Raw genomic sequence first — 27583 nt, forward strand, 5'->3', positions numbered from 1 at the left:
TGAGCCCTGTGAGCCAACTAAGCTTCAAGCCCAGGCTGTTTTGACCTCTCCCAAAGGTCCCATTGTAAAGGCAGGTCAGAAAGGAGGATTAAGGAGAGAAGTACACATACAGAGTTATGATTCTGCTCAGAAGTTCTGACTTGCCCTGTCCTCTCAACATGCCAGAAACTGTCTCCTTCCTGGCAGTGCTCTCCAGTGACGTTCTAAGCTCAAAAAGAACAATTATTGCTTAGGCAAGAGTCTCTCATAAACCCATCAAAAAGTCAGATCATCACTGTTTTTCTCCAAGCCTACAATGAAGCAGCAGAACCGTATGTGACGGCAGTGGATGAATCGCAGCTCTAGGCAGCTGCAGGCAGAGCTCAGACAACTTGGTAACAGCCAGGGAGGAAATGCACCACTACAACCAGTGCAACAGCACCATCTCCCGTACACATGCCTCACGCTGATGCAACAAACCACATCACAAATCAGTTACACAGTGCTGATGAGGTGCCACTAGTACAGCGAGACAAGCCAGAGATAACTGCCCAAAGAGATGGATGAATTTACTGGACTAGGAAAAAAGCTATGTAGCGAATATGCATCACCCCAGAACAGAGCATTTCTGTTTTCACCCTTGTGGCTCTGCCCCAATGGTAGAAGGAACATCTACAACATCATTTGGGGAGGATCCTCTCCATGGCAGATGTAATTGAATCAACTCAAAGGCAGACCTGAGCAGTCTCACTGTGTCCTCAGCTTTGGGAGCTGACACACAATATGAAAACGTGAACATTTCAAAATTAGCTTCTGCCATCAAATTTTCAGCTAGATGATTACAGAAAGAATAAGCCAGAAGAATGGGAACATGAGACACAGCAGTAATTGTGGGAACCTTTATGAAGCAATAACAGAAGCTCTCAACAGCAGAATACAAGCACGACATCAAGAAAACAAACACAGACACTTGGTGGTTCAAGGGCTCATTCTGAACAAGGAGGCTCCTTTTTCTGGAATGTTACACTTCCTTGTTTTATGTTGCAATTCTAGGAGACAACACCTCTGTCCATGGCACGTTCTATGCATTTTGTTTTTTGTCTTGTTGCAAGTTATCTTTCCCAGATAGCTCTGTCTTCTTTTTGCTGTCTGACCAAAGGAAACTTCCCTGCATTAACTGTAACCCATTACATTTCCTTAGTATCCTTAAGCATGTTAGCAAAGCATACCTGGTTTAAGGTCATAGTGTATGATAGGAGGTTTGATTTCATTTAAGTATTTTAAAGCATTAACAATCTGCATGATAATGGATCGTGCCTCTTTCTCCGACATTAGCTTGTGCTGCTTCAGGTAGAAATCCAGATCATTTCCCTCACAGTATTCTAACACTGTACAAAACCTGAAAGGAAAACAGGAGTTGTTGCAATTACGGCACCTGACAGAAACCAGAACACTTTGTTACTGCTTGTCTGCCTACCTATTTGGCCAATATATTAAATTAAGAGTCCCCCAGCCTATTAATCCCTTTCTAAAAATAAGCTATCAAGAACACAGGCCTCAACAGTACAAAGGTCAGAGATCCCCCATGACAGACCCAGAGGCTGAAAGCTGTATCAGCGGTGGCATTTGTCCAGGGCCAAGAGCAGGGCTTACCGGTAAAGCACCACATCTGATAGAATACAACACACTGGTTTGTGAACTGGAGTCTCTAGAAAACCAGCATATGCTGGAAGTACACCTTGGTTATCTCTGCAGTAAAGTCTAACATTGGTATGGACACTTTCTGGACTCTCTCAGAAAGTTTTAAATACTTTGCCTGTAGTGAATAGGTCGAACCATGGGAAAGGACATAGCAACACAACTTACGAGTCAGTATCCAGTGAGAAGTAGTCATATAGTTTAACTATTCGAGGGTGATCCAGCTCTTTGTGAATTCTATACTCTCTACACGCATGTCTGAAAAAAGCAAAGTCTGAGCATTAGTCATACAAGTGACTTAATTCGAATTTCTCCAGATAGTGAATCCAGATATACCACATAGCATCCAGCTTCAATCAAACCCATGCATGCTCCTCAGACAGCTTCAGAGAAAGCAAGTGAAGGAGGAACTGCACAGAACAGCTCTTGGGAATCACAGAACCCGAGGGCTGCTCCAACCCTGGCAATGCTACAAAATAACTCATCTTGATTAATGGGCCTGCTTGCCAAAATATAAAACCTCATAAATCCTTAAGGGATCCAAGATAACTGAATACAAAAATCAGCAAGTTCTAGAAGAATTCTATGCTGCTCAACAGCCTAATTTCCAGGCTTTAAATTCAGCTTAGTTTTTCCCAGTGACTTGTTAGGGAATTAAGAACACAGCTTTAACTTAGAAGTCCTATGGAGAAGGCTTGGCTGTCACTCTGCAGAGTTATCTAACCCATGGCATTAGGGAGCAAGAGTTACCAACAGCAGAAGGCCTCCAGTAAATAATTTCTTCCTAATATTTAATTTAACCCTGCTCTCTTGTCAGGCTGAAGCCATTCCCCCCTTGTTCTGTCACTCCAGGCCCTTGTAAATAGTCTCTTTCCATCTTTCTTACAGGCTCCCTTCAGGTACTGGAAAGCCACAATTAAGATCACTTATTCTAGGAAACAAAAGGAAGGGGGAGGCTTCCAGGGAGCACAACACAGGTGTGTACCTGTAAGATGGGCAGGAAAGACCATTTCCCAAAAACCAGCTTGAACATTTCAGAGAGAAGAAACCACTTTAGCACTTTCCTCACAGAGCACCAGTGCTTTAAAACATGGAGCCGAAGGGCTTATGAAAAACTCTCTGTGTGTAGGCACACATTTAAAACATTTCTAATCTGGCAAGAACTTTTGCAAGTAGCTACTGGGACAGAAAGCGGCTTTTGAAATGTGACAAACACAGGAAAAAACTGGCAGTCTGTTCACAGGCACTGGATAACGAAATGCAGGAGGAATTGGGAAACATGGCAGGCTGCTTTACAAACTCACTTACTTGTGATAGTTTTCTTTCTTCTCATCCCTCCAGTTTTTATTTAACTGGTGTATTTTCACAGCTACATATCTCTGTTCTGTTAAATCAAATGCCTGCAGAGAGAAGAGCTGAAAATCAGTGGGAATCATAGCCTCAAGTTAACACTGCAAAAGCAGACAAAGTCTTAACAAACCAATGTCCCCACCCAGGAAGGAAATCAGCATTACAACATAGTGAGGGAAAAGCAAACCCACATTTTGATGTAATAAGTTTCACGAATAAATTCAAGCAACTCTGAAAACAATTGAATATTCTGTGCTTTGATCTGACCTTCCCTACAGATTCTAACTCATGCTGCATTTATTCTGACATTTTACTACAAGAGCAACAAAGGGACCAGGAAACCCAAATTACCAAAGTATAGACAGATTTTATAGTGGGAAAGATCCTGCCCTTATTCCCCGAAGTCCACAATGCATTTTCTACACTTGGGTTAATAAAAAACAATGACCAAAACATGAAGATTTTTCAATGCTTTCACACTGGTAGCTCAGCTCTCCAACTTGGAGCATGATGTTTCGGCACAGTTAGAAGCTGGATAATTCAACAGCAGAGCTTTATCTTTCCCTCTGGTTTTTTATTACTTAAACAGTCCTTAAAGAATGGACCTCTGAAATTGCGCTCAAGGAGCAATGCAGAAATCTTCTACCTTGCCTGAGAGCAGCAACACATAAAATACTGAGGTCAACAAGCAGGCACAGTATGTGTTCATCTCAAAAGTTGTCTATTTAATTCCTAATGTGTAATAGATTGGCCAAGACCCCAGAGAAGAAGGGCTAAGCATTTCTTTGCTTTAATAAAAGTTACAACTCTTAAGAGCAGGCAAGTAGGACATATTCATACCCTCTTGCTTTCATCTGTGGAGCCAAAACTTTCTGCTTAGTCTGCAAAGCAGCTCAAAGTACGTACACATAGCTCACACTCTTTCCCCCTGCCCCATCTGAGCTCTAGTCCCCTTAGTTTAGGGTACCTATTGTTGCACTGCATCAAAATAATATATCACCATGAAGTTTCCAATATTTGCACTGACATAATTATTTCCATTTTAGCCAAATTCAACATGAATTCAAAATTCCTGAGTACAGATGGGGAATATTGAGAACTGGAATGACTCTAAGTATAATAGTCAAACAGCAGGCACCAAAGTATCCCAAGTCTTGGCTGTCAAGAGTGCTGACAGACTAGGAATCCTCAGTTCTAAGGAAGTCCCAAAACTACACGCACACTGCCCCCAGTCTGCTACTTCAGAGGGTAAAATGAAGGCACAAGAAACAAAGCCTTATACCACCAAGAGGTACAGGCTTTGCTTTCATTATTGGAGCTATTTTCTCTTATTTACAGAGATGTTCAGACTTGCTGTGCCATGTCAGTAAGGCTTAGCCACTGTAGATATTTGTGCGTAGTATTTGAAGAAACAAGTGGTTTGCTTCCCTGTCCTAACAAAAATGGAAGAGTTGGTACAACCTTTTTTGACACATATTTGAAGGAAATTTGACCTCTGAGGACAAGGCCAGCACCTGAAAATCTCAACTCTGGTATCTAATGCAAGCCAGATTCACCAGGAGCTTTGCCTTCCCTTCTTCCCTCCATAACCAGACACAGCATTGAGAAAACAAGTGTAAAAATTCTGCTTCCTGCAGATTCAGATTACACCAGATTGCCACTTCAAAGTTACCTTATATACTTCACTGAAGCCACCTCTACCCAGAAGATGTAGCAACAAATATCTATCATTTAGCGTCGGATGATCTTTAAATCTGGTGAGAAAGGCAGTTTAAGAAGACAGAAATAATAAAATCCTCTGCAGAGTAAATTACAGCTACTGCACAGCTATGAAACATTTTCACTTTCAGATAGAGAAATATTATAATCATGTTAATGATGGACAGATTTGATGCTATTTGATCACTCTGCACCAATGAATGACTATTTAGCAGTACCTTGAAGCACTTGAAAGCCTCTGTCTTACATGAACTTCAAGCTGTAACTGTGCCACCCCACAATCAAGTGACTATTGAGTTATAACATCAATTTTAAAAAGATTGTTTCCCATTGTGAACAAATAAAAATTTACTTTAAGTTCTTATCCCTGAATCACATGTGCTTACTGTGAATTATCTTCATTGTGTATCCTTTTCAATTCCCTGATGTGCAGATTTCTAACCCTCTCTAGCCGCTCCAGCTCTGCCTGGATCTCTGCTTCTTCCTGCACAATGAAAAACAAAAGGAAACCACAACACTCTGTAAGGTACTGCAGGTAGTGTTTTCATCTGATTTATAAAAACACAAATTCAATTCCACTTCTGAAGAGGTTATTGGCATAAAACTTGTCTGGGAGATCAGAGAGATGGTCCGAGTGAATTCAGAGTCAGGTGGCAAGTAACAGGAATGAAAACTGACTGGGCAATTCTGTTCACACCTGCACAGACAGGAGGAGACATATCTTTACACCTCCTTGTTTCTAGTATTTTCTCTAATTAAGAAGCCTTGTTGCTATTGTCTTGTTCCTTCCCCGATTAAGTTCTATGCAGCTGTTTTTGAAGGAATTTTGGTTCCGGTGGGACAAGAAAAAGAAGACAGCCCTCAGCAGTAAGAACAAGGATGTCATGATGCCAAGTGGGATGGGGAGGCATCTGGACAGTATGAGAAGTGTGAGAGAACAACATTATGTTCTTCTAGTGGTAACTGCTCAAGCAGGTCAGTGATCTTCAGTGCCATGTGGAAGTTCTGACCTAGTGTTTGTCCAGCTGGAAGTTCTGGTGCCCTCAAAAATGACATGAAAATTCACATCACTGTGGCCAGGACTGCCAACCTCAATTCGTATGCTCTCCCTGAGCAGTATGATTTGTGTATGTGACTCAAGGGACACCATTATCCATTTGTCTTGTGACTCTGCTCCTTCCCTTTCCAATTGGTTCTATTTTTAGACATAAAGAATGAGCCAGTTTCCAAAAGTGGAGAAGGATAAGCACAGCTTCAGACAATGCCACAATCCCAACACATTACTTCATCTTCCATTAAGGTCCATTTCCAAACGGATTCCTCCATTCCAGGGTGGCAATGCTACATGCCAGCACAGATGGACCTGCAGTTAATTCCCTGAAGCAATGTGGGAGCTGTAGAGCTAGCGTGCCTGCAGCGTTCCCCTGCTCATATCACTTCTCTTTCACAGGTCAATAAAGCATAATGGGTAGACTGCCAGCAGATTCCGGGTGTGCAGTAACTTTCTCTTCCACTGAAAATAACAAGGGAGTACGGAGCCTTGCATTCAGCCTGCGTGTCAAGGTTATGGGAAAAAACCTAAATGCAGAGTTTGAGCAGCACCTGAGAAAAGAAGGGGCAATCCAGCAAGACATTTGCTTCCTCTTTGGTTCATTCGCGAAAGGAAACGCCTTAGACTTAGCAGAGATCACACCTAACCAGGAAATGGCAGAAGACATCTATATTTTTTCTCAGTATTCCACCTGTTGAAGTGTCGCAGAAAATTTATTTATAGGTCACTGCAATCATTTTCAAGGTAACCAACAGCCTACCTCAATATAACCTCACTTGCAGGTACAGTTCCTACTGAAGCCAAGGCATTTGAGAACAAACGTGCACTGCAGCTGCCTCAATGAAACTGGTTTGCAACAGCCCAAGAGATTTTATTGGACTGATACTGTTGGTTACTCCATATTGCAAAGAACTGGAAAAGTCAATGACTGTTGCATTTTTTGGCTGTGTTCTGATAATTTTCTTCCCTTGGTCCATTCCTTCCTGTTTCCCTGTGTTATACATACTTAGAGTCCAGCACCAGCCAGGTCACAGTGACAGAAGATGTATCAAAGAGTGGAACTCTGCACGAAATCCTAACTTTAAGAACATAGAAATCTATTTATTGAAGCAAAGAACATCCTTCATGAATACCACTGCCCTGAAAAAATTATTACAAAATCCTGGCTATTCCTTTCAAGCACAAAACCTTCTTGATTATCAATTGATTTCTTCTAGAGGAAATGCTCTTGTTCACAGAATACTGCACAAAAAAACCTTTGCTGCAGCTAGTTCTTACCTTTTTAAGATGACCTAGTCGGAGTTTGAAGATTTCCTCCTGTTCATGGTATTCTGCTAATGTTAACCTGCACAAAAAAAGAAAGACTGAACACATTAGGTTTCAAGACATGATAAAGTGAACAATCTGCAGAATGCACATTGCCAGTGAAAGTAACAACTCCGCAGAGTAAATCAACAGCCAGCACAGAATTTTTTACATAAACTCTGCAAACTGTATTTTTTAATAATCAGTCTAAATGAGAACAAAACCTTAAACCTCAACAACATACATTAATTTCAAATCCAAGTCCCTAATAACACCTATCTAGGCCACTGACTGACTTTTAACTAAACAGCTAAATCATAATCTAAACACAGAAAAGTGAAGCACAAATATTCCCCACCTTATTTTCCATGTAAAGTTTGCTTTACTGACTCATTTTCAAATTTATATTTGTAATAAAAGCTGGATAATAAAACCCAGCTATTCACTCTGGGACTAGAAGCACACCGGGCCACACAACCACTGCAAACAGAGCGATGACCGGGGATTCAGAAGTTTTTCTTGTTTCAGATCCTGCCAAGTGGCTTCCAGGGAAACCTTGGGAAATTTACTTTATCACATTTTTGACCTCCCATGTAGTTAAGAGAAGAAGCAATGGGATAAGGGGAATAATCCCTATTTTATTGATAGTAAATGATGTGCAAAGTTTCTGCTCTAGATGGTTGGTCAAAAGGTTTCATAATGTTTTCGATATCTTTTCCATGCCAAGTGTGCCATGTAGAGGCAAAGCACAGCCTTACACTGAAACACTGACAGAGCTCATCACTTGTAAAATGCAATGACATGCTGAGATCTTTAGGATTAGAAAAATGAATCACTATATTAATTATCTCATTACTACCAACAAGGGGTTTGGTAAAAGCATCACATGTGAACATAAAGTTACGAAGCCCTTATCAACTGCTTCTGTTTGCTCTGTAAACAAGATCTGCATGTGACAGCACACAAGTATCTGTTTTTGAACCTAAATTGAGTTCAAAGCATATTCCAGGAGGATTCCTGCAGCAGCAGTTATGCTCTATACAGTATTTCACACAAGGCTAGCGCAGGAGGCCTCCAGAGTATCAATACCTCAACTTCCTTCACGAGAGGACTGAGTCCTACATCTGTGCAGGGCAACCTTAAATCAGTAAATTGAGAGGAGAGAGCATTCAGTTCATCAAGTGCTCATCTTGAAATGCCCCAGCTTCCCTCTGTTGATAGTGCAGAGAGTCCATATACTTGAAACAAGGGCAAAAAGAGTTGTTACCTGATAAATTTAATGGAAAACTCATAAGCCCATTTCCGTAAGAAAGAATCTTGAGCAGAAGAAACTGTTTATTATGAATCAAGGATACATATAAAACAAAATCAGTATCAAAAATGGTCACATGTTGCCTCATTTCATATAAAACTGCTGAGGGCCCTGAGTCAGACCTGATGATCCTTGGGACTCCCCTCCAACTCAGGATATTCTGTGATTCTATGATTCTAATTCACACAGACAGCCTGAATTCTAATTAGATTCAGATAATCTGAAAGATTGTCCCAAGAGTTTAGGTCTTTGCGGTTCTGTGACTCTTTGGTTGCTGTTGCTGTGTAAGGAATAAAGAGACAATTGAATAAACCAGCAACGAGGTTTGCACACATTCTCGTGCACACAAATAACAAACACTGTCAGTCTGCTCATTAGGGCAAAGATGTAATGAGCACCACCAAGCTAACGCTGCCCAAAACAGCTGCCTGTTACAGCAACCATCACAAAAATCAAGGGGGCTCTGAGACAAACACCTGTTACACAGAAACATGTTAGAAACACTCTACCTACCTCTAGTGCAGCTGAAGGCTGCCCAAGCTGCCCTAATGAATCTCAATCAGCCCCAGCAGAATTATTTTCCTGAATGAAAATCCTTTTCTCATTCACAGGCTAGAAACTCATTTTGGGAGAGCTTGTGTTTAAATTTGGATCACGGGACCTTCCTCTCCTTTTTAAGGCACAGCAACAACCATGAACCAAAGACAAATGAAAAATCAAAAAGGAATTTGGCTCTCTGCTTCTTATTCAACTTTTAGAAACATTTATACTTAAATTGCCTAAAAGTCAGCCTCTCTAAGAATTGCACAACAAAAAGCCTCCCTCCAGAAATCAGAAAATTTTGTTCCTAATACACAAGGGTACAACAAATGCACTTAACTGGATAATCAATGATTAAGTGAGTAGTCTGTCAGTCCAGTTGCTACAGATGACTTGCAAAAACCTCAGTGTTTTCACATAAGCTACAACAGTCCACATGAACCATATCCATACCCTGGCAAGCAGTTTTTATCAAGCACACAACAATAAGCTTTTCTAAACCACGAAGATATCACCCTAAAATATATCAGTGAAAAATGATAAACCAGCAAGAAACAGAGAAAAAGACCTTGGAACTTAAAAGGCTTCCTAGCAGAGTGTGGTAAAGTTGGATTATGCCAAGGCAGGCTCACAGCACAACACAAGCAGAAGCATCACAGACATGACCAGGATTCCAGGGCACATGAGGACCTGTGCTGCCATGTCTCCAGAATACGCCACACTACAGCTGCACCAGACTGCTGGTGAAAAAGAATCCCACAAAAATGGGGAAAGCTCATCCTGCCCTTTGGAAGTGAAAGGTTACCACAATAAATAGCAACACTGTAGCATCCATGTACAGACATTCCATTTGCTTCTCCCAGCTCACACCTGGCAATATAAAAAGACAGCTTTAAAGTTTTATGTAGTTCTTTTCAGGCTCCCTTCGCCATAACAAGGGGGAAACATCTCCAATCAAGTTACTTATCTGCAGGAAGCACCTAGTGCTCTCCCACACAACCCACCTGATCTGCAGGTACCTGTACCCCATTTGGGAGCACAGCCCTGGAGCTGAGGGCACCCTGAATATCAGGATTCAGCCATGTGCCATGTCTGCTGAGACTGCGAAGGCAGTGGGAGCTTTTGCTTCACATGCCGTTTTAAAGATCCAGCCCAAGAATTCAAAGGGCTTCTGGAACTTGGAGGTCAAGTCAAGCCCAGGAGATTTAATAGTGAAAAATGAAAAGTGTCAATGAGAGTTATAGTATTAGCCTACAGCAATAAAATGAAGTCTGTAAAGGGAACTGAGAGAAGGTAGGGCTAAGTGTCCGACTACATGTATTTCCAACTCACAAAAACTTCTGAAAAACTAATGTTTTAAACTTCTTCCGAGACCCAGCTTTACTCTCTAAGAATATCAAGTCTCTTAGAGCATCAGTAACTTCAAAAGAGGCAGGAGAAAAAAACAAATCTGGAAAAGAATAGCACTTCCACCATTTCCCTGGGTCATGTATGTGTGAAGAACTGTTTTGGAGAACAGGCTAATGCTCAATGCACTGTCTCTTTAGAGAGCATCTTATTTCTTCATAACCCCAAATGAATTGTTTGAAAACTCTTAACTCAGAATTTTCCACAGAAAATACACAGAAATCAAGGCTTCTAAATGTGTATAATTTTTTTCCTAAAAAAAGCACCCTGATACTGATATCATTCTGAACTTGCAACACTAAAGTCAGACCCCACTTTTCAAACCTGACAAAACAGGACTACTGAAAAAATTACTGCACTCATAAAAAAATAAAGTTAAGCTCATACAAAGTCTGGACTCAGCAATGATGCTTGTTTTACTTCAATGAAAACTATTTAGAACTGCAGCCAGGTGTTGTTGAATGCCAGGCTAATTCCACAACATTCATTTGTGCATGGAGTGAAGCCTGGAGGCAAGGGCAAGACCCTGTTTCCCAGGAGGTATTTCATGCTCTAATCAAAGTACGTGGCTTTGCCACACACCAAGAAGGCCATGGAACCTACGTTTCATTTTCTGCTCCGTTGGTCTTGCTCTTGCGCTGCTTCTGCTCAGTGCTTGCTGGAGGGGTCTGGCCCATCGCCGGTGGCTTACGCTTCGCTAACATTTTTCGTTGTCTTTCTATTTCTTCCCGCTGGGAATTTATCCTTTCCTGTTGCCTGAAAAGCAGAGGGGAGAAAAAACACGATGCAGATAACTAAGGGTGTGCACTTGGCTGTCTTCAGCATCTGTTCAACCCGACTGGATCCATGAATTTCGGATCAGTTGTAAGATTTGTAACAAAATATTTTTGTACAGAAAAGGGGGATGTGCCAAAAATGATGAGTCCAATTTTTAAAGGTATTTTTACATAAAAGAGGATTCCTTTCCTGGCTCAGAGAAACGTTTCAGTAAGTGAAAGGTTTAATTCATGCAGAGGACATCCAAAGGAGTTGCTAACCCCACAGAAACCCAGGATCCATGGCAAGTCACTAACTTTCCACGTACTTTTTCCTAGAAGCCTCTGCTCTAAATCTCAGATTTTCCTGTTAAAACTATTCCTGAAGTCTGGCACTGTCTGAGAAAGTATCCTTACACTTCAAAAGTACAGTTAAGCTATCCTAATTTCTCTGGAATGTAACCAACACCATTCCCACTTTCCCTGGGAAATGGTCTCTCCTTCAAGATAAAAAGACTATCTGGAAACTTGTTACAGTGATAAAAGCACTCTTGAAATTTCAAGTCTAAATAACCTAAGCATTTGCATAGCTAATTCCCTTTTTAAAAGAGACTGAGGCTGCAGGTAAGTATTCCAGAAGTACTTTTTCCATGTCTTACAGCACAAACTAAGGAAGAATTATAAAGTCCTTAATCTGCACCCAACAAGAGCTGCACCTCCTTACCAGACTACAGAGAAATGATGTGATTTTAAAGGATCACACGTAACTCTCTAGCGCAATTAATTTGCCAAGTCCTACTTAAAGGTCTAGGCGCCAGGTGGGAATTGACTGGATATTTCCATTAACATCCTGCATAAAAGGGTCTCTGATCTTTACTTCCAGATTTCTGCAGCCCCCTTTGATCACTGTTACCAGAAGGCAAAACAAGTTAAATAGTATGGATTTTCTCTTTCAAGCTTCTCCACTTTCTACTTTAAAAAAAAAAAAAAAAAGAAAAAAAAAAAAGAAAAAAAGCTAATAGCTAATTAGCCTTCTTTGACTAATATATGCAAGGATGCAAATCAAATTGATTGACTCATGATATAGGTGAGATTTTGGTCCACTCCTCCACTCCAAGCACTACACAGCCGGGTGGGCGCACTGAGGATTCCCAAGAGGGAACAACAGTTGGCCCAGAGGTCAACTCAAACCATTTTATTCCAATTCAAGTCTCTTGAAGCTTCAGTGGAAATAGATTTCTCACTTCAGTGTGAAAATGTTCCCCATTGTCAGGAGTTCCTATCTGATCGTTCCATGCATCAGTCACACCACTCTCACATTCTGACGTGCAAGACAACACACACAACTGCTGGGGTTTTTTTCCACTTCTGCCTCTGAAGTTAAAGACAATCCTGTTTGTCCTCACTTGATGAGGTTCTGGAAGGCATAGCCATCTGTCCACTGCTCGGTGAAGGACGCGCCGTGCCGCACTGTGGTGAAGTGCCCCAGCCTCAATCGATCCTGCATGCTCTTATCTCGGCATGCCATCTTCTCCTGCTTTGACTGAAAGCAAAATAAAGCCCATGTAAAAATACAAGCCATAAATTACTAGCTAAGGTCTGCAGGGTGTTTTAAATCACCACCAATTCTTACCACTTTCTATTGTTTCACTTCTGCTTATCTGAAACCCAGCTAAGTATCATTGATCAAATTACTGCTGGTGCTTCGCACTGGTTTGACAGGCATTTGTTCACCTCCATCCTAACATTTCAGCCTCACTCTTCCCTCCTGATGACTGCCTGGGCAGCTCATCCATCCTATGATCAGCTGAAATCAGCCTGGCAGTAGGATTCAAACTATCCCTTTGTATCAGTAGTTTAGCTAGACTGCAGGCCCAGCTCTGACCAGGCCCTTATTCAGGAGATGAAGGAAGAAAATGCACCTTGGATCACTATTAAGACTAAGGTACAGTGATCAGCCAGCTCAGTCCTAGTCTTCTACCATGTTCAGAAGTGACACAATCTCAGGTCACCAACATGCATAAACTCAGGTGGTCGTGTCTGTCACAGAGTATTTCTGGTAAGCGAGAGGAAATTTCCAAGGCCTCAGACAAGAGCAGCAAAATTCCAGTCAGACAGAATTAGAGATGAGCCAGTGAAGCTCCTCACTGGAGCTACAAGCATCAATCTGAAAACCAAGTCTACCTAACACCTTGTCCAGAGGTACAAATCCTCCCAGAGAGGGGAACCCTGCTCAGCCAAGAACAATCAGCTCTGTGACAAAGTCAACTCAAACAGACAGCACGTCCCAGCCAGCACCTGGGTAGATTTGCCCATCCAGTGCTCACAAACAATAGGTGTAACTGGCCAACAGGTGAAAGAACAATCAATCCCCCACACTGTTTAACCATCAGAAAAGCTGGAAATCTTTCAACATTGAAGCAGGCTGGATGCTGGTTAACAGCAGCCTAGCACTGTCCCCAGTGTCTTTAATGTGTTGTTTTCAGCGTAACACAAAGCAACAATCTCCAACTTTGTTGTTTGAAAGAAGGAAAGGTCTAAATCACCTGCTCTGGGACATGGGGAATTCCACTGCACAATGGGACACTGCTCCTGCTTCCCAGAACTGCAGAGTGTTGCTTTTCAGGTGTATGGTTTTCCAAATCAAGCAATGCCTGCTGCATTTAGAGCTCTATTTCACTTAAGCAAGAGATCACTCTGCCACTGGTCAAAGTGACCATATTTGAACATTCTGAATCCCTTCAGTCATTGGATTACATTCCATTTCTCAAATTATTTTTGAGAAATAATTCAAGACAGAATTCCAGTTGTCTTTTATCACTAAAGCAGTAGGAGTAGGTTTTGACTGTTAAGAAGATAGAGATGTTTTCAAGGACATGAACTGTGACTGCGGAGATATCCCCTGCTCACCTTTTCTATAAGAAGCTTCTTGCTCATGGTTACACATCGATTCAACCGCTCCTTGTACTTCTCCAGCATCTTTTGCTGCTCGTCTATCTGCCGTCTCAAATCACAGTTAGCCTAAAAGTGAACAGAGAACAAAGCCTGTGACTTTAAACCACTCAGAAGAGCCAAACTAAGCATCATGTAGGAAGACGTTTCTCCAGCTAGCTGTGGGGAGCAGACTAAAGTCAGCAAACCAGCAGGATAAAAGAACAGATTTTGTTTAGCAAAACATCCAAGACAAACTCTTAAATTTTTAACTCACTTCTTAACACCCATCTAGAACACAGAAATTCTGTCATCCTGATTTACATGTAAGGAACTAAGGTACAGAGAGATTAAAGACAAGCAAAAGTATTTTAATTTTTTTCTTTTGTTAAACATTTAGGACCTTGCCACAGCTACCAAGTCTCAAAATAGCTTAGTCATTCCTGGACCATCCTCCCTCTTTAGCCACAATACTGGCAGAGGAAAAAGACAGGGGAACTCCCTTTGTACTTTCAGTTGAATTCTTGTTCGAGTCACTTTCTGTCAGCCCCTCTACACAGACTGCTCCCAGTGGCAGCTGCTGCTTCACACCACCACAGCATGCAACAGGACTGTTTGTGCAACCACTTTCATTACTACAGAAATTAAATTCAACCATTTCCCTTCCAACTAATAGTCTGGTAAAAACAAAAATAATAATAATTAAAAGAAAAAAAAATCTATTTCCTGCTTCATGGATTGTTACCCACAAATTCTCATGTGCCCCATGTCTCCATAAACTGAGGTCTTTCAGGTGCTGAGACAAGATATGCACAGAGCCTTCCCTCTACTTCCTTTAATGTGCTTTCTAATGCTTTTCAACACTTCACAAGAGCTGCCTCTCCAGCTGATGAAAGCTAAGTCAGTTAGACCTCCTCCATTAAGACAAGACACTTGATTTGAAGGTATTTATCTTCTACTGAAGAGTACTAATGGGTTAAGAGCTTTATTCTTTTGGCTCGGCCTAAGGATGTTCTCCTCATCTCTATACATGTCTGTGACTCTCCTGAATGAGCATTTCAGAACATTACTTCCCAGGCTACTGAGAGGCTACTGAGCATGCTGTCAAAGGAAAGGCAGTCAGCTCCTCAGGACACAGAAGAGGGGAATAACTGGGTGGAGGGAAAAGGTCAGTGGTGGAGTCACCATCCCTGGAAGTGTTCAAAAAACGTATGGATGTGGCAATGGAGGACATGGTTTAGTGGTGAACATGGTGGTGGTGCTACACTGATGGCTGGACTTGGTGATCTTAAAGGTCTTTTCCAACCTTAGTCATTCCATGATTCTGTGAATTCTCCAGAGGAACCTGTTAGGTTAGCCAGCAAAATACGTAAGTGTGCAATAGATCAAATGGAGGCCAACACTGCTGAGGGCACAAACAACTGAGCTACAACAACACTGCACTGTACATCCCCAGACACTGCTTAGATTCAAGCAGGCCCAAACACAGTGGGGCTACAATCCAGACAATTATCCTGCAGATAAGGGAACATTGGATTTGTTTTACCTTGCAAGTGTTGGATCTACAGTTGGTATACAAGCCCCTGCTCTGCAGCCCGGCTGGCACAAGCATTCTAAGTATATTTAAATAGCAGTTTTTAGAAGAGTTGCCCCACTTTAAATACTTACTCTTAATAAGTCATCTATCCTCCCCTCCTTCTTCTCCAAGTCAGAGTTCTTACTGTTTTCTAGTGCAGATATTTTTTCCATTGTGAGGTCAGACTGTAGGGAAAAATCACCATAAACCATGTTTAAGATAAACGGATAATGTTTCAAACAGACAGCACCCCAGTGTAAGCCCCTCTGATCTGAACTGCTGGGTCTCAGAAGGACTGATCCCCTGCATCCTTGCAGTCAGGGGAAGAATGTTCTCCATTATTAATTTTGTTGTTGCATGGCGGGCTCCTCCAGCTCAGGAGGTGCAGCCAGCCAGCACGGAGCTGATCTGAATAGCACAAACTGGTAACTCAACAGCCTAAAATATCCTCTGTGTCCTGCAAATTTTGTCTATAGTTGAGTTTTGCACACTTTTTGGTGGTCTCTGTGCAGGAGAGATTATACAGAGAAAAGGCCTAAGAACAAAAAAAAATCACACCAAATCCCAGCCCTTAGCTGGAATACCGAATTTATCTTTCATGAACACAGAGAACCACCTGCAGACAAAGACAACACCTGTGGGGCTCTAAAGTGGTCCTGACAGAAAAAACGGCTCTTAATTTAAAAATATTTTAACAGATTGAAAACAAGAGTATTGGGCACAAGCTTTTGTTTCTGATAAACTGATGTGTTAATGCCCACTGGGGACAGGAGCTTTATAGTTCTTCAGTGAAAACTATCTGCAAAGTTTTATGGGGTGCAGCACATATCAAGTACCTTCAGTGAAGCAGTGAAATGAGCATTATACCCAGGAACAGAAGACACACACTATATTCTTCAAATATTTCAGATTTGGCACTCCAATTAACAGGTGGGGAAGGGGGAAGAGTCAGTATGTACATGAACACAGCATCTAAAACAGCCAATTAAACATAGAGGAAACTCTCCAGGACTGCACACACAGAAATCCCACTTGTGGCTAGCAGGCACCTATTCCACTTCTGAACAGAGATAGCACTTACCTGTGTTCTCCAAATTTCAAGCTTGCCTGGAAGCCAACACCATAGAGTAAGAGACAAACTTGGCTGACTGTTGCTTCCTGACATATGCCCAGTATGGGAAAGCTCAAGCAGAGCACCTGCCAGCACAGCACATCAAGAATGATGGGCCTAAATGTCAAGAGACAAAGAGGAGGCCTGGGCAGGTAACCTCACCTGTGCCTCAACTTGGTTCATGCTTCCTGCCTGCAGGAAAAGCTTTGCCATGGAAGGCACTCTGCAGGATGTCTGTGGAGAACCTGGTGCAGCTGGTGGCCAAACAGCAGAAAGTTTCTTTAGTAAGTGATTGTTATTTCACTTTGGTGAGTGCACAGACATGCTTGCCCCGTCTCAGATGAAGTCTGGATACACGCTCTTAACATGTGACTTCATCCCAAGTCACATCAGAGCACTCAGGCCCTAGCATTGTCTGAAAACACTAAGGAAATCACATCATGCTGACTTGCTTTTGGCACTGCCACAAGCGATTCAAGCTGGGAATCACTCAAGTTTGTTTTTTAACTCTATCAACTCTTAACAGGCTTGGAAGGGAAAAACCAAGATATGTACACGACCTCATCATGCAGCCAAACATCCTCCTAGATTCTTTCTTGCACATGTATGCTCCACCTAGACCTCTGGGGAATATAATGTAGCTGAACACTGGCAGAAAGCTTGCTCAGATAAAGTCTTGCTAAGAACATGGACCTTGCAGGCATGTTGAGCACAGAAGAAAATAAAAACACCCTGTTCCCTCCAGGCGGGACCACTGCTTTAAGCATGGGTGTTCGGACAGCAAAGACTGACATAATCTCTGGCAGGTTCTTGAGTTGTGGCATCATTCTCACACACAGATCTCTCCATGCACTGTCAGGAAACAGGGACCTTCCCAGACCAGCATTTTAACAATACAGACAACAAATGCAACCCTAGTGACACAACAGAACTCAGACTTGAGCAGGTGAGTATCCCCAGAGAGGGGATTGCTGTCTCTGTACAACAGAGAACTTGTACCACCTGCAGGGTTAATGGAGAATGGACCTTCCCAGCAACAACATCATCTCTGACACAGACAGGTATGAGGAAATGATTGTTTAAAAATTGCTCAAGGGAAAACACAGAGAGATCTGAGATGAAAATCCAAAGAAGATTAAAAGCAGGCTTGGAGAAGAAATAAACCAGGTGCATTGCAGATAAATCTGGGCACCCTGGTAAGCAACAGAAGATGGCACAGCAAAAAGAATCTCAATTTAAAAGGTATCAAAAAGACAGAAGTACAGTCAGAAGAGCTACTCCTCTTCTTGACTCCAGGTCAGTGAAGTTGCTGGGAAGCACTTTCAGGAACACATCACGTTCCACCTCGACAGGACAAACTATTCCATGAGTGGACTCTGCAGAGGTAGAAGAGCTGCCAGATAGACTGTGGCTATTTGTACTGTAAGCAATGTGATGCACCCAAGACCCAGCGCTTGAACAGACTCAGCGCTTGAACAGAGACATTCACAACTATCACTCAGTGTTCCTTCACACCTTCACTTCCAGGGAGAGGAGGAATGTTGAGGATACAACAGAGCAGAAAAAGACAGAGCTGAGGTGTTCCTCTCTCAAGCACAGTCACACGCAGCTGACGAACTGCCCACAGCACTGACACAGAAAAGCCTCAGCAGTAGACTGGACAGACTCCAGCAGTAGCAACTGAAAACATTCTTTACAGAATGAGGAACAAAGCTCAGAGAGATTCACTTCACTCAGTAGTGACAGACGGAGCCGGGAATACTGGCTCTTCTCACTGGAAACATCATGTCCACTACCAGCGGCACCTTCTGGCACAGTGGACAAGCTGCATCAAGCTTCAACCTCACATCCACGAGGTATATTGTCTAGTGAGCTATACCTGTGACTGTTTGTGCTGGATGGAAATCTGTTTTTGAGAGGTGCAGGAATGCTCAGTGTTCCCTGATCCGGTAGAAGATGGGCTGCCTTGCTGGGCCTGTAAAAGAAAGTTGTGTATTGTTACATGTCCCTCAGCACGATCACCAGTGCCCGTGCAGATACATTCATCTCCACACTGGAGCTGCAGCCTGGCCTGCACCACACTTTCATGTTCATGTTTAAGGATGCTTTAGAGATTCAGTTCAGTAAAACCTGAGTCAGTTTCCCTCAAGAAGCCTGGCCCAACCTGCTAAAGACAAAGCTTTTAAAAGCCTGATATAATTCACAGCAGCCGAGATTATGCAAAGCCAAGCCAAACTCTTCTCACAACAAGACTCTAATTCAATCTTTTGCTTTTCTGCATCTATCAGATTAGCCTCTGAGATGACATAATTTTGATCTATGTAAGATTTTGACCTGTTAACTTAAAACTCACACCATTTTATTAAACAAGCAAATCCTGGTACCTAGAACTCTTCACAAGGAAGATGAACTTACCAGAAGGGTCAGAAAAAATGAGGTTGCACTTGGGCAGAAAAACTTCAAACTCCCCACCCCTTAACTACACACATGCCTTAGGATTTAAATCTTTTCGGAGCTGCTCACCGAGACAAAAGTAAAACAGAGGCCACCTCCCCTCTGTGCCAGCTGCTCATTCTCTAGCCGCTGCTTCGCCAGCATCACCGACATCAGCGTTGGCAGAGCAGAGTGTTCCTCCTGCGGCTCCTTGGCTGCGCTGCCGTCTACCCCATACAGCGGCTGCTCCACTCGCCGCTGCAACACAGTCAAAAAACAGACAATGAACTATTTTTTTTTTTTTAAATTAGAAAAAGTGATTCTCTGACTCTGCCAAAACTGTTGTCAGCGAAGCAGCAGCTCAGGAATGAGCAGGCAGCGTAGTGAGGATCTGGTAATTCAAACAGGACTCCTGCAGTAATTGTTCCAATGGCAGACAGCAACAAGGAAATGATATCAACAGTTTTAAAAAACTCTAACAAATGAACTCACAGGACAGAATTACTTGTCAGTTAACATACCCCCTTCCTTTGCAAATATGTATGTTTCAGAGTCAGTGGAGCAAAATAGATTGCAGGTCCAAAAATCTACCTTGGGGTTTTGGTCAATGCATTCATAATTGTATTTTTTGATGTTTCTTAAGGTCTCATTTTCAAACAGCCAATTTCATGATACACTGCTATTCTGATAAAGTAACCTAAATCAGAACTGCCACATGGCAGCAACCTGACCATGTCCATGACCCAGACATCAGGGAAAGCTCACTTCTGTCATTAAAGCTGGGGCCCATCTCCAGCAAGGGTGAGAGATTCTCCAGCAAAGTACTAATTCATTCCCAAAATCCCTTAAAGGTCCATTACATCTCTTAAGTGCCAGCTCCTTTCTCCTGCAGTAAGTTAGTTTTCCAACTGTGATGGAGGAACTGGGTTTAACAATAAGAATCATCTGAGCTACACTGACTACAACACACAACATCTCAATGCCCTGGCTTCCAATGCCACACCATCACTGCTAAAACTTGGTAGTCTGGGTAATAATCATCCAAATCCTTCCAAGCTGTAACTCGAGGCCAGGCAAATGCCTCAGAGAAAGCAAACAGTCAGGTCAGGCTTCAGTTTTTCTTAAAAACCTAAACTGCAACCTGTTTTCTGGCTAGCATTATCCATGTCAAGAGTGTGCCTCCTTCCCCCAAAGAATGCTTGTGCCTGAAAGTGGCCTCACAAGAGTCTCAAGACCTGCAGATCATTCTGATCAAATGAGGAGCAAGGCAATTCAAAGCAGTCAAGAGATTTGAAGAGAAGAAGTAACGTCCTGATGCCATTACAATTTCTCTGTGAGTTCTGATAGCAGAAATTTTCCAGTACAGTACAGATTAATTCAGGTCTGGAGGAGGTTTGTCTCATGTGAAAGACATTTTAACGCTCTGCTTCCTTCTGAAATCACACTGACACCTGCAATGGGTAAGATACTCAACGTTTTCCAATTTTCACTCATCCCCTCATTTTTTGGGGATTAGATGAAACCACTGACATTCAGTTTCTAAGAAGAGGACAGATCTTGGAAAGGCCCAGAATAGTTTGTCATGAATAAGGAAATATCACAGATTTAGCTGCAAGAGTAAAGAACAGAAGACAAACACAAGCATCTGTGTAAGGAGAGAGACAAACTGGCCTGGCTGAAACTAACAGTGACATCAATATTCACCAGAAACACTCTGTTAAATTTTTACCTACTCAACACATACAAGCTTAGAAGAAGAAAACCAAAGGAAGAATCTACTTGTCCCATTGTGGGTTATCTAATCTGCTGGAATAAAGAATTGTGCCTAATCCCTCACACACCTGCAACATTCAGAGATGCTATTTCTTCATTAACTTCCCTTTAAAGAGAGGTATTAGTCAATTAATAAATGATAGGATGAAAGTCCATTCAATCAATAAAATGCTTTTTAATTTTTAGAAACATTATAAAGTGTCTGCAAGCATATGTGAAGCTCTCCCTTCAAACAGCATTACAAAGCCTCTGAAATCTAGCAACACATGGCATTCTGAGCAGAGTATTCAGTGTTGGGGTTTAGTTCCGTACATTCAGGAACTGTGCAAAGGTCTCTGCAGAATAACAGAATCACTAAAGACTTTGCATTTGGTTTTGGGAATACCAACCTTGCCGACAATGTCTTTTGTGACGCTCGACAAATGCTGAAAATTTTTTAAGAGGGGCCCAGCCAATGGTCAAAACTAAAGCTCAGGCACCAGAGCAATTGAATACTGCTTTGCTAGTTGCAACAAATTTTTTTTAGCTGCTCTGTCCAAAAATGGCTTAGAAACACTGGTTACTTCTTCACATCCAGATCTTGCAGCAATGCTGCAAGTAAAGTGGGATTACATACCAAAAAATAGCATCAGCTGTGCATGTACACACATTTCTCTTCAAACTTCTGCTAATGCCCCTTGCAAGTCACGTGCACACGAACAGAAGTAAAAGAGCTCCCCAAAATATGCAACAGTGTGCATATTGTTCAAGATATGCAAGGGGTACAACCAAGATCAGAATATCCCTGACTAGTGCTGCACAAACACACAACACACTCCCAACTCCATGCAGAAGTTCATGTGCTACAGCAGAATATAGGGTAACTAATGGGTCAGTTCCACCTTTATTAAGGACTGGAATCCCTCTGTACACACAAACCATGTTACAAACATTCATCCTGCACACTTTAAGCTCAGCTATCCATGTCAGCTACAGCTGGACTAGCTATTGTCCCAAGGTCCTAGACATGGCTTTGCTCTCAGGACCCAGTTTCAGATTTAAAACAGAGAACCAGCCAAATCACTCACCAAGAAACAGCTCCCTGTCCAGAACCTTGTATTACCTGTCTGAAGCATGGCCACCAAGTTTGCTGATGCCAGGCCACCAGCTGTGTTCCCAAGAACACTCACCGGCAAGGGGTTGGACAGGGAATGCTGCGGAGAGGATCTGGCGACAGGTGGAACGCTTCTACCGGGACTGGTTCCTGGGCCACTGCCCCCAGCAAACTGGGCAGACAAACAGATTGGATCATCAGGAATTCCAGAGAGATACTACATTTAATCATGTTTAACACAGACAGAAAAAACACATTTATCTTAAAAATGAAGCCTTATAGGCTTCAAGGAATCATTTAAATAAACAGAACATAAATTAAGAGGAAAACCTTAACAGTTCAAGTAGTTTTCAAAAATAACAGAAGTACCTCAAACACTTGTATTTGCACTGAGTACATTTTCCTTTGTAACACAAAAAGATATAAGCCTGCACACTTGGTCATAATCAGTCATTTACTCTAAGGAATTAGGAAGCCCATTCCCTGTGAGGAGACGTGTCTGACGTGCACCCCAGGAGTGGTAAGGAATGCTCGTCTCCACTGAAGCACCTGTGCCAGTCACCGCTAGAGGCAGGACAGGTATGGAGCTGGGGAACTGCTCCAGCTGGTACAGAAACCCCTACAGCGTATCACTCACTAAAAAACTTAACCCAGGAAAGAACTAAGCACTAATAAGCACTTAATTTCTGACTCAGAGTTACTTTATTAAATAAAGAACAAACTCAAGAGAAAGCTACAGCTCTGGATTGTGCAGACCTAGAAAAACTTCAGTATTAAGCAGTGCAAAAAGAATACTGATTTTTAAAACGTCCATCACTATTTTGGGGAGAGGCTTCCATGTCCCCTATGGTGCCTTCCATGGGAAGTTCTTCTTAAGAGGGAACCCTGTAAGTAACTTCCCACTCCAATCAGCAGGATTGTGCAGGAGGGCTTTTTTGCAGCACTGGACCCTTATCAAAATCATTTGCATACCTAAAGATATCCTCAACTGAGATCCAGGTTACAATGGAAATCAACCTCAAACCTATACTTAAGTGAAAAAAATGCCTTATCAACTGTTCAACTAAATAATAATTTAAAAATCAACTTCCTCATATCCTCTGCCTAAACAGATCTGAGCATAATCAGGTTGACATCATCAATCCATGATCCTAATGACAGATCAGTAACATACGTCACATCACAAACTTCATCTACCAATTTTGCAAAATGGGAATTCAGGCAGATTTATCAATGAAAAGATTCTTACCTCAAAATAATCACTGATTTTATGTCCTCTAGGAGTGCCTTTCCCTAAAAAGGAAAGCAAAGGATCAAAGTAAGAGTTGCACTTTTAAGAACAGAAGTTACCATGCCATTCTAAAAACCTCCTCCTACATTTTGACACTCCTCTTCCTGTTCAGTGGAACACCTATCACAACAATGCTTCTGCGTAACAAAAGGCTGCCGCAGGGTTACAGCCCTTGTGCTGTTTTTGGGAGGCTCTACAGTTGACAATTCAATTAACTCTCAATTCCAAACATGTCAGATCCAATCAAACAGCATTTGCACTGGCTGAAGTACTTAAAAAACACTAAAAGTCCTGACTGTTGCATAGCTTCTCTGAAATTTCCTTCAAGATCAGGAGAGAGCGAAGGACACTTTTACTCCTCTGCCTTCAGATAAATTACTGCATATTAGATGTCTCACTAGCATTCCTGTAAGAGTTTGAGAGATAATTAGCAGTGGCTTAACATCAGCTCATTAAAACTTAGCCCTTTTCTCTTATTATCATATTATCAAAGCAGTTCTGTCAACACAATTCTCATTACTTTCTTGCCGAAGAACAAAAGAAATCAAAATCTGCCCCTCTGCCCATTTGCTAGAAAATCTGAACTTGAATTGAACATGCCAGGCTTTCCACAGCATCCAGGACAGTACTGCCTGCATAGGTACAGCTTGTTCCTGATTTGTCATGGTGAGAACTTGCTCTAACAAGGCAGGCACATGTCTTGGAAAGCAAGGAAGAGATACAGGCTGTATTCTGAAGTCTGGCTGCTGTATATGTAGTGACACAGGACCAAAACAACACTTCAGAACAGCATATGAAGCCGCTGGGCAGCCTGTCCTGTAAAAACGTAAGAGTTTGTGTGAACAAGCCACGTATTTTGCTGCCAATAAGGATAACAAGGCTCCCAAAAGAGAATACACCATCATGGTGTAGTTTTTGACAAAGTTTATGACAAGCTACCTGACACACCCTTGAGAAGAGTCATTAGTTTCCTAGGACACTGCCTGTGCACAATGTGCCCGAGTTACCAAGCACGCGGCAATCCTGCAGCGGGGTTGGAGTGTGGATTACCTTGACTGGTTTCGTAGGCTTCTGCTTTCCTCTTCCTGTTCCGCTGGTCATTCTGCTTTTTCTCGGGAGTCTGTTAAACAATACTTCAAAATTAACATTGCTGCAATTATTCCCATATTTAAAGAAAATGCCCACACACAATGATCCATATCCCAGTGGCTGTTTCACTTCTCTGGTGCATTTGTTTCTATTGTTGGTACCCAAAGAAACAACTGCTGTCAAAGAGCTGCTACCTTCTTATAGATGTGCTGCAGGAGGGAGAGAATGTGGTTAACAAGGAGGTAAATTTATTTTTTCTATTTCAACTGCTGCAAGTCAGCCTGTACTGCCCAGTGACCTCACAGGGTCAGCAGAGTGAGCTCAAACACTTATAAAAACCTGTGTATACCATTTCAAGGTGATCATAGTACTGGTACAAGGGGAATAATGATGAGAGGTTTAAGTACAGACATGCAAATCTGCAGTCCAATCTACAGTCTCTTAAGCCAATTCAATTTGCCTGCAGGTTATGCTTCTTGAAGCCCACTTCAGATGGCTACAGGAACCATCCCAGGACAGAAGCCAGGACAAAGCTGCTACAGATGCAGCAATTCACCTAGACTTCTGTTTGCACATCACCTGCTCTCACTGAAGTCAAGGGTGCCATTTCTGTGACCACCCAGAGACCTGATGGGCAGCTGATCAGTGATTTATGCACAATCAATTTATTTATGCACAGGCACAATACAGAGCACACTTGACAGGCCTGAAGGCTCCAGAAGTGTCATGCCTATCTGTCTGTACAAGGCTAGCAAGGCTAAACATGTGAGAATGGAGGAGACCCTGGCACAGTGCTTTCCAGATCACCACAGTCACATCTGCGGCCAAACCTGCCAAAGACACTGGGAAGCACTGCTGGAAGCAGCTCACTGAGGTTGCTGGAAGAAGAGGTGTCTTGTCATTCGCATCACCATCGTAATTTTAAAAACATCCCAAAGTATCCCAAATAATTCCTGAGCTGTATGTTCTCCAACCACTGCAGCCACGACTAAACTATAGCCTGGGGGCAGGGAGAAAAACACTGTGTGCAAAACACAGGTCTGGGGGAAGGGAAAGCCATGGCCAGAGAGTCTGTGGTAGACCTAAATTTCATGCTCTTTGGAAACCCAAATCTCAAGTACCCTGTTTAAAGATCTCTACCAAAAGACTAGCACACACTAAGCACAGAAAATAAACTCCCTCCTTTAGTAGGGTAAAAAGGATAAAGTTGAATCTAAACCTGGCTGTGTCCCCAGTGGGTGGTGGACATCTACAGCACCATGTTACCACCTGGGCATTCACAAACACACTGTTTTCGTAAGAGGATGGAGCAGATGTTAAGACAAAGGTGGTTATTGTGTCTGCAAGGTACCTTTTTAGAATGAGGGGACTGAAAACTCCAAAACTACCAGAGACTTGCTGTTTCAGCCCCTGTACATGTAAAAGTCAGTGACATTGTCTCCTCACTGTGTAGTGAAGAGCAGCTCCTGAACAGTGTTGGCGTGACTGTAACACCACAGGCTCCATTACAGCCTCCATGGAGCTCTGAGCATATTAATGAGACTCAGTTTAAGCTGTTTTTCCATTCAAGTACTTACATAACAAAAATGACACACAACATTATCTGCTACAGACTTAAAAGGAAGGAATGGGAGATTGGAGTACATCAGCTCGGTCAATTATATCTCTCCACAAAAGTTCATTAAAAAAAAAAACCAATTAAAAGAATGAATACTCAGATTCTCACTATTAACTACACTTACTTTATGGAGTTTAAGATACTGCATTCTCAAAAGCCTCTCATACCAGTACTGCCATATAACAGAGGGAAATATAGTCCAAAACTTACCTGGTAACTATTGGGGAGGATCATCAGAAATGCATAAGAAAATGCACTTACATTCGAGATTCTCATTCATTAACATGGAATTTTAGAGTAAATATCCAACTAAAACTCATTTTACTGCTTTAGCAAGCATTTTGAAATAGTTAATCCTAAAGCAGTGAGATTAACCAGGAACAAAGCATCAATTTTCACTTCCCCAGACTTCACAGAGCAATCCACAAAAATGCTCTGCCTTATATAGGCTTAGGTGAACTCACATATTTGATAGATATGGCAAACTTTTCCATTAATGTTCTCTGGATTTTTTATGTGTTTCCAAAAAACTCCTTATGAACTGAAAACAGTTTCCTAAGCTGAGCTTTACAAATGTTGTGTTTGGGATTGGGTAAAACCTGCCTGGAATGGTAGGAAGCATTGAGGAGAAGCTTCACACAGAGGTTCAACACCTGGAGGATCAAGCTAAATACTTCCCTGGTCCCTTTCACTCTCCAAACTAAGATGACTGTCACTGACTCTTCCATGTTTTGAGTTCAATCTTGTTCACCTTAAACCCAACTACCCCGAGGAGCTGTGCCTGCTTACCTCCAATTCTTTATCGCTCAGAGAGCCCACGCTGCACAAGCTCTGGTTGGAAGACTCACTATTTAATGGACCCTAGTGAAAAGCAAGCAAAGATTGTTAGAAACAACTTCCCTACAAGGCAGACCCATCCTAACAAACACTGAATCTCTGTGCTAACTACGGTTACTAGAGCACCACAGGTCAAACTTCCAGACAAGGTATGGGGCAGTAAGAGGCTTCAGAAGCCATTTGCAGCAGGACAGTGGATTGCTCAACTCTTTTTCTCTCAGGATCCAGCCTTTGGAATATTTCTGCATCAGTTCCTATTCTAACTGATCTATTTAACCACATCCACAAAACAGCCAAGGTGATATTTATAGACGTCTAAGGATTGAGGAAGAAAACCTTCTTATTTGTTGCGTAGCAAGAGTTCCAAGCTCAGCTCTCCAGGCAAGCACCTGCTTGACTCTGAGCTAAGCATTCAGAAGCATCTTCCAACTGGCAAGCCAGCTATTACTGTTATCAGATGCTGGCTGTACCACTGACTTAAATGTGTAATTTTATTTACTGTTTTTTTAAACACTAGGAAACTGAACAAGTGAAAGTTGTGTTAACAGCAGTACAACTGGTACCCATAATACAACCTTTTTCACTTGGTTATTTTATGGACCCATATGTGATGGGCCCACAGAGCACCCACCCAGCACAAACTCAAGAGGCTGGAATAGATTTACCAGAATAGTAACCAGGTACCTCAAGAGTCTGCTGCATCTTTGCAGGCTCT

The 27583-nt window shown here is 42.2% G+C and overlaps 1 protein-coding gene across 4 annotated transcripts in view; it reads right to left on the reverse strand.

Moving 5' to 3' along the window:
- TLK2 (tousled like kinase 2) overlaps positions 1 to 27583 on the reverse strand; it is a 41137-nt gene that overhangs the window by 5746 nt on the left and 7808 nt on the right. For 2 of the 4 annotated variants that reach the window (XM_085083368.1, XM_085083369.1), the window contains 16 exons: positions 26821 to 26892; positions 24375 to 24444; positions 23283 to 23326; positions 22110 to 22205; positions 19258 to 19425; positions 18614 to 18709; positions 15716 to 15808; positions 14027 to 14137; positions 12523 to 12659; positions 10965 to 11117; positions 7076 to 7142; positions 5133 to 5230; positions 4700 to 4781; positions 2986 to 3077; positions 1846 to 1935; positions 1209 to 1378 (listed from right to left, as the gene is read on the reverse strand). In XM_085083368.1, coding sequence (XP_084939494.1) covers positions 1209 to 1378; positions 1846 to 1935; positions 2986 to 3077; positions 4700 to 4781; positions 5133 to 5230; positions 7076 to 7142; positions 10965 to 11117; positions 12523 to 12659; positions 14027 to 14137; positions 15716 to 15808; positions 18614 to 18709; positions 19258 to 19425; positions 22110 to 22205; positions 23283 to 23326; positions 24375 to 24444; positions 26821 to 26892 — 1639 coding nt within the window. The remainder of the gene's footprint in view (positions 1 to 1208; positions 1379 to 1845; positions 1936 to 2985; positions 3078 to 4699; positions 4782 to 5132; positions 5231 to 7075; positions 7143 to 10964; positions 11118 to 12522; positions 12660 to 14026; positions 14138 to 15715; positions 15809 to 18613; positions 18710 to 19257; positions 19426 to 22109; positions 22206 to 23282; positions 23327 to 24374; positions 24445 to 26820; positions 26893 to 27583) is intronic. The other 2 variants (XM_085083370.1, XM_085083371.1) reach the window with 2 other exon arrangements.

The sequence above is a fragment of the Lichenostomus cassidix genome, chromosome 27, assembly GCF_008360975.1.
Source record: "Lichenostomus cassidix isolate B80296 chromosome 27, HeHo_3.0, whole genome shotgun sequence".
Taxonomy (NCBI): domain Eukaryota; kingdom Metazoa; phylum Chordata; class Aves; order Passeriformes; family Meliphagidae; genus Lichenostomus; species Lichenostomus cassidix.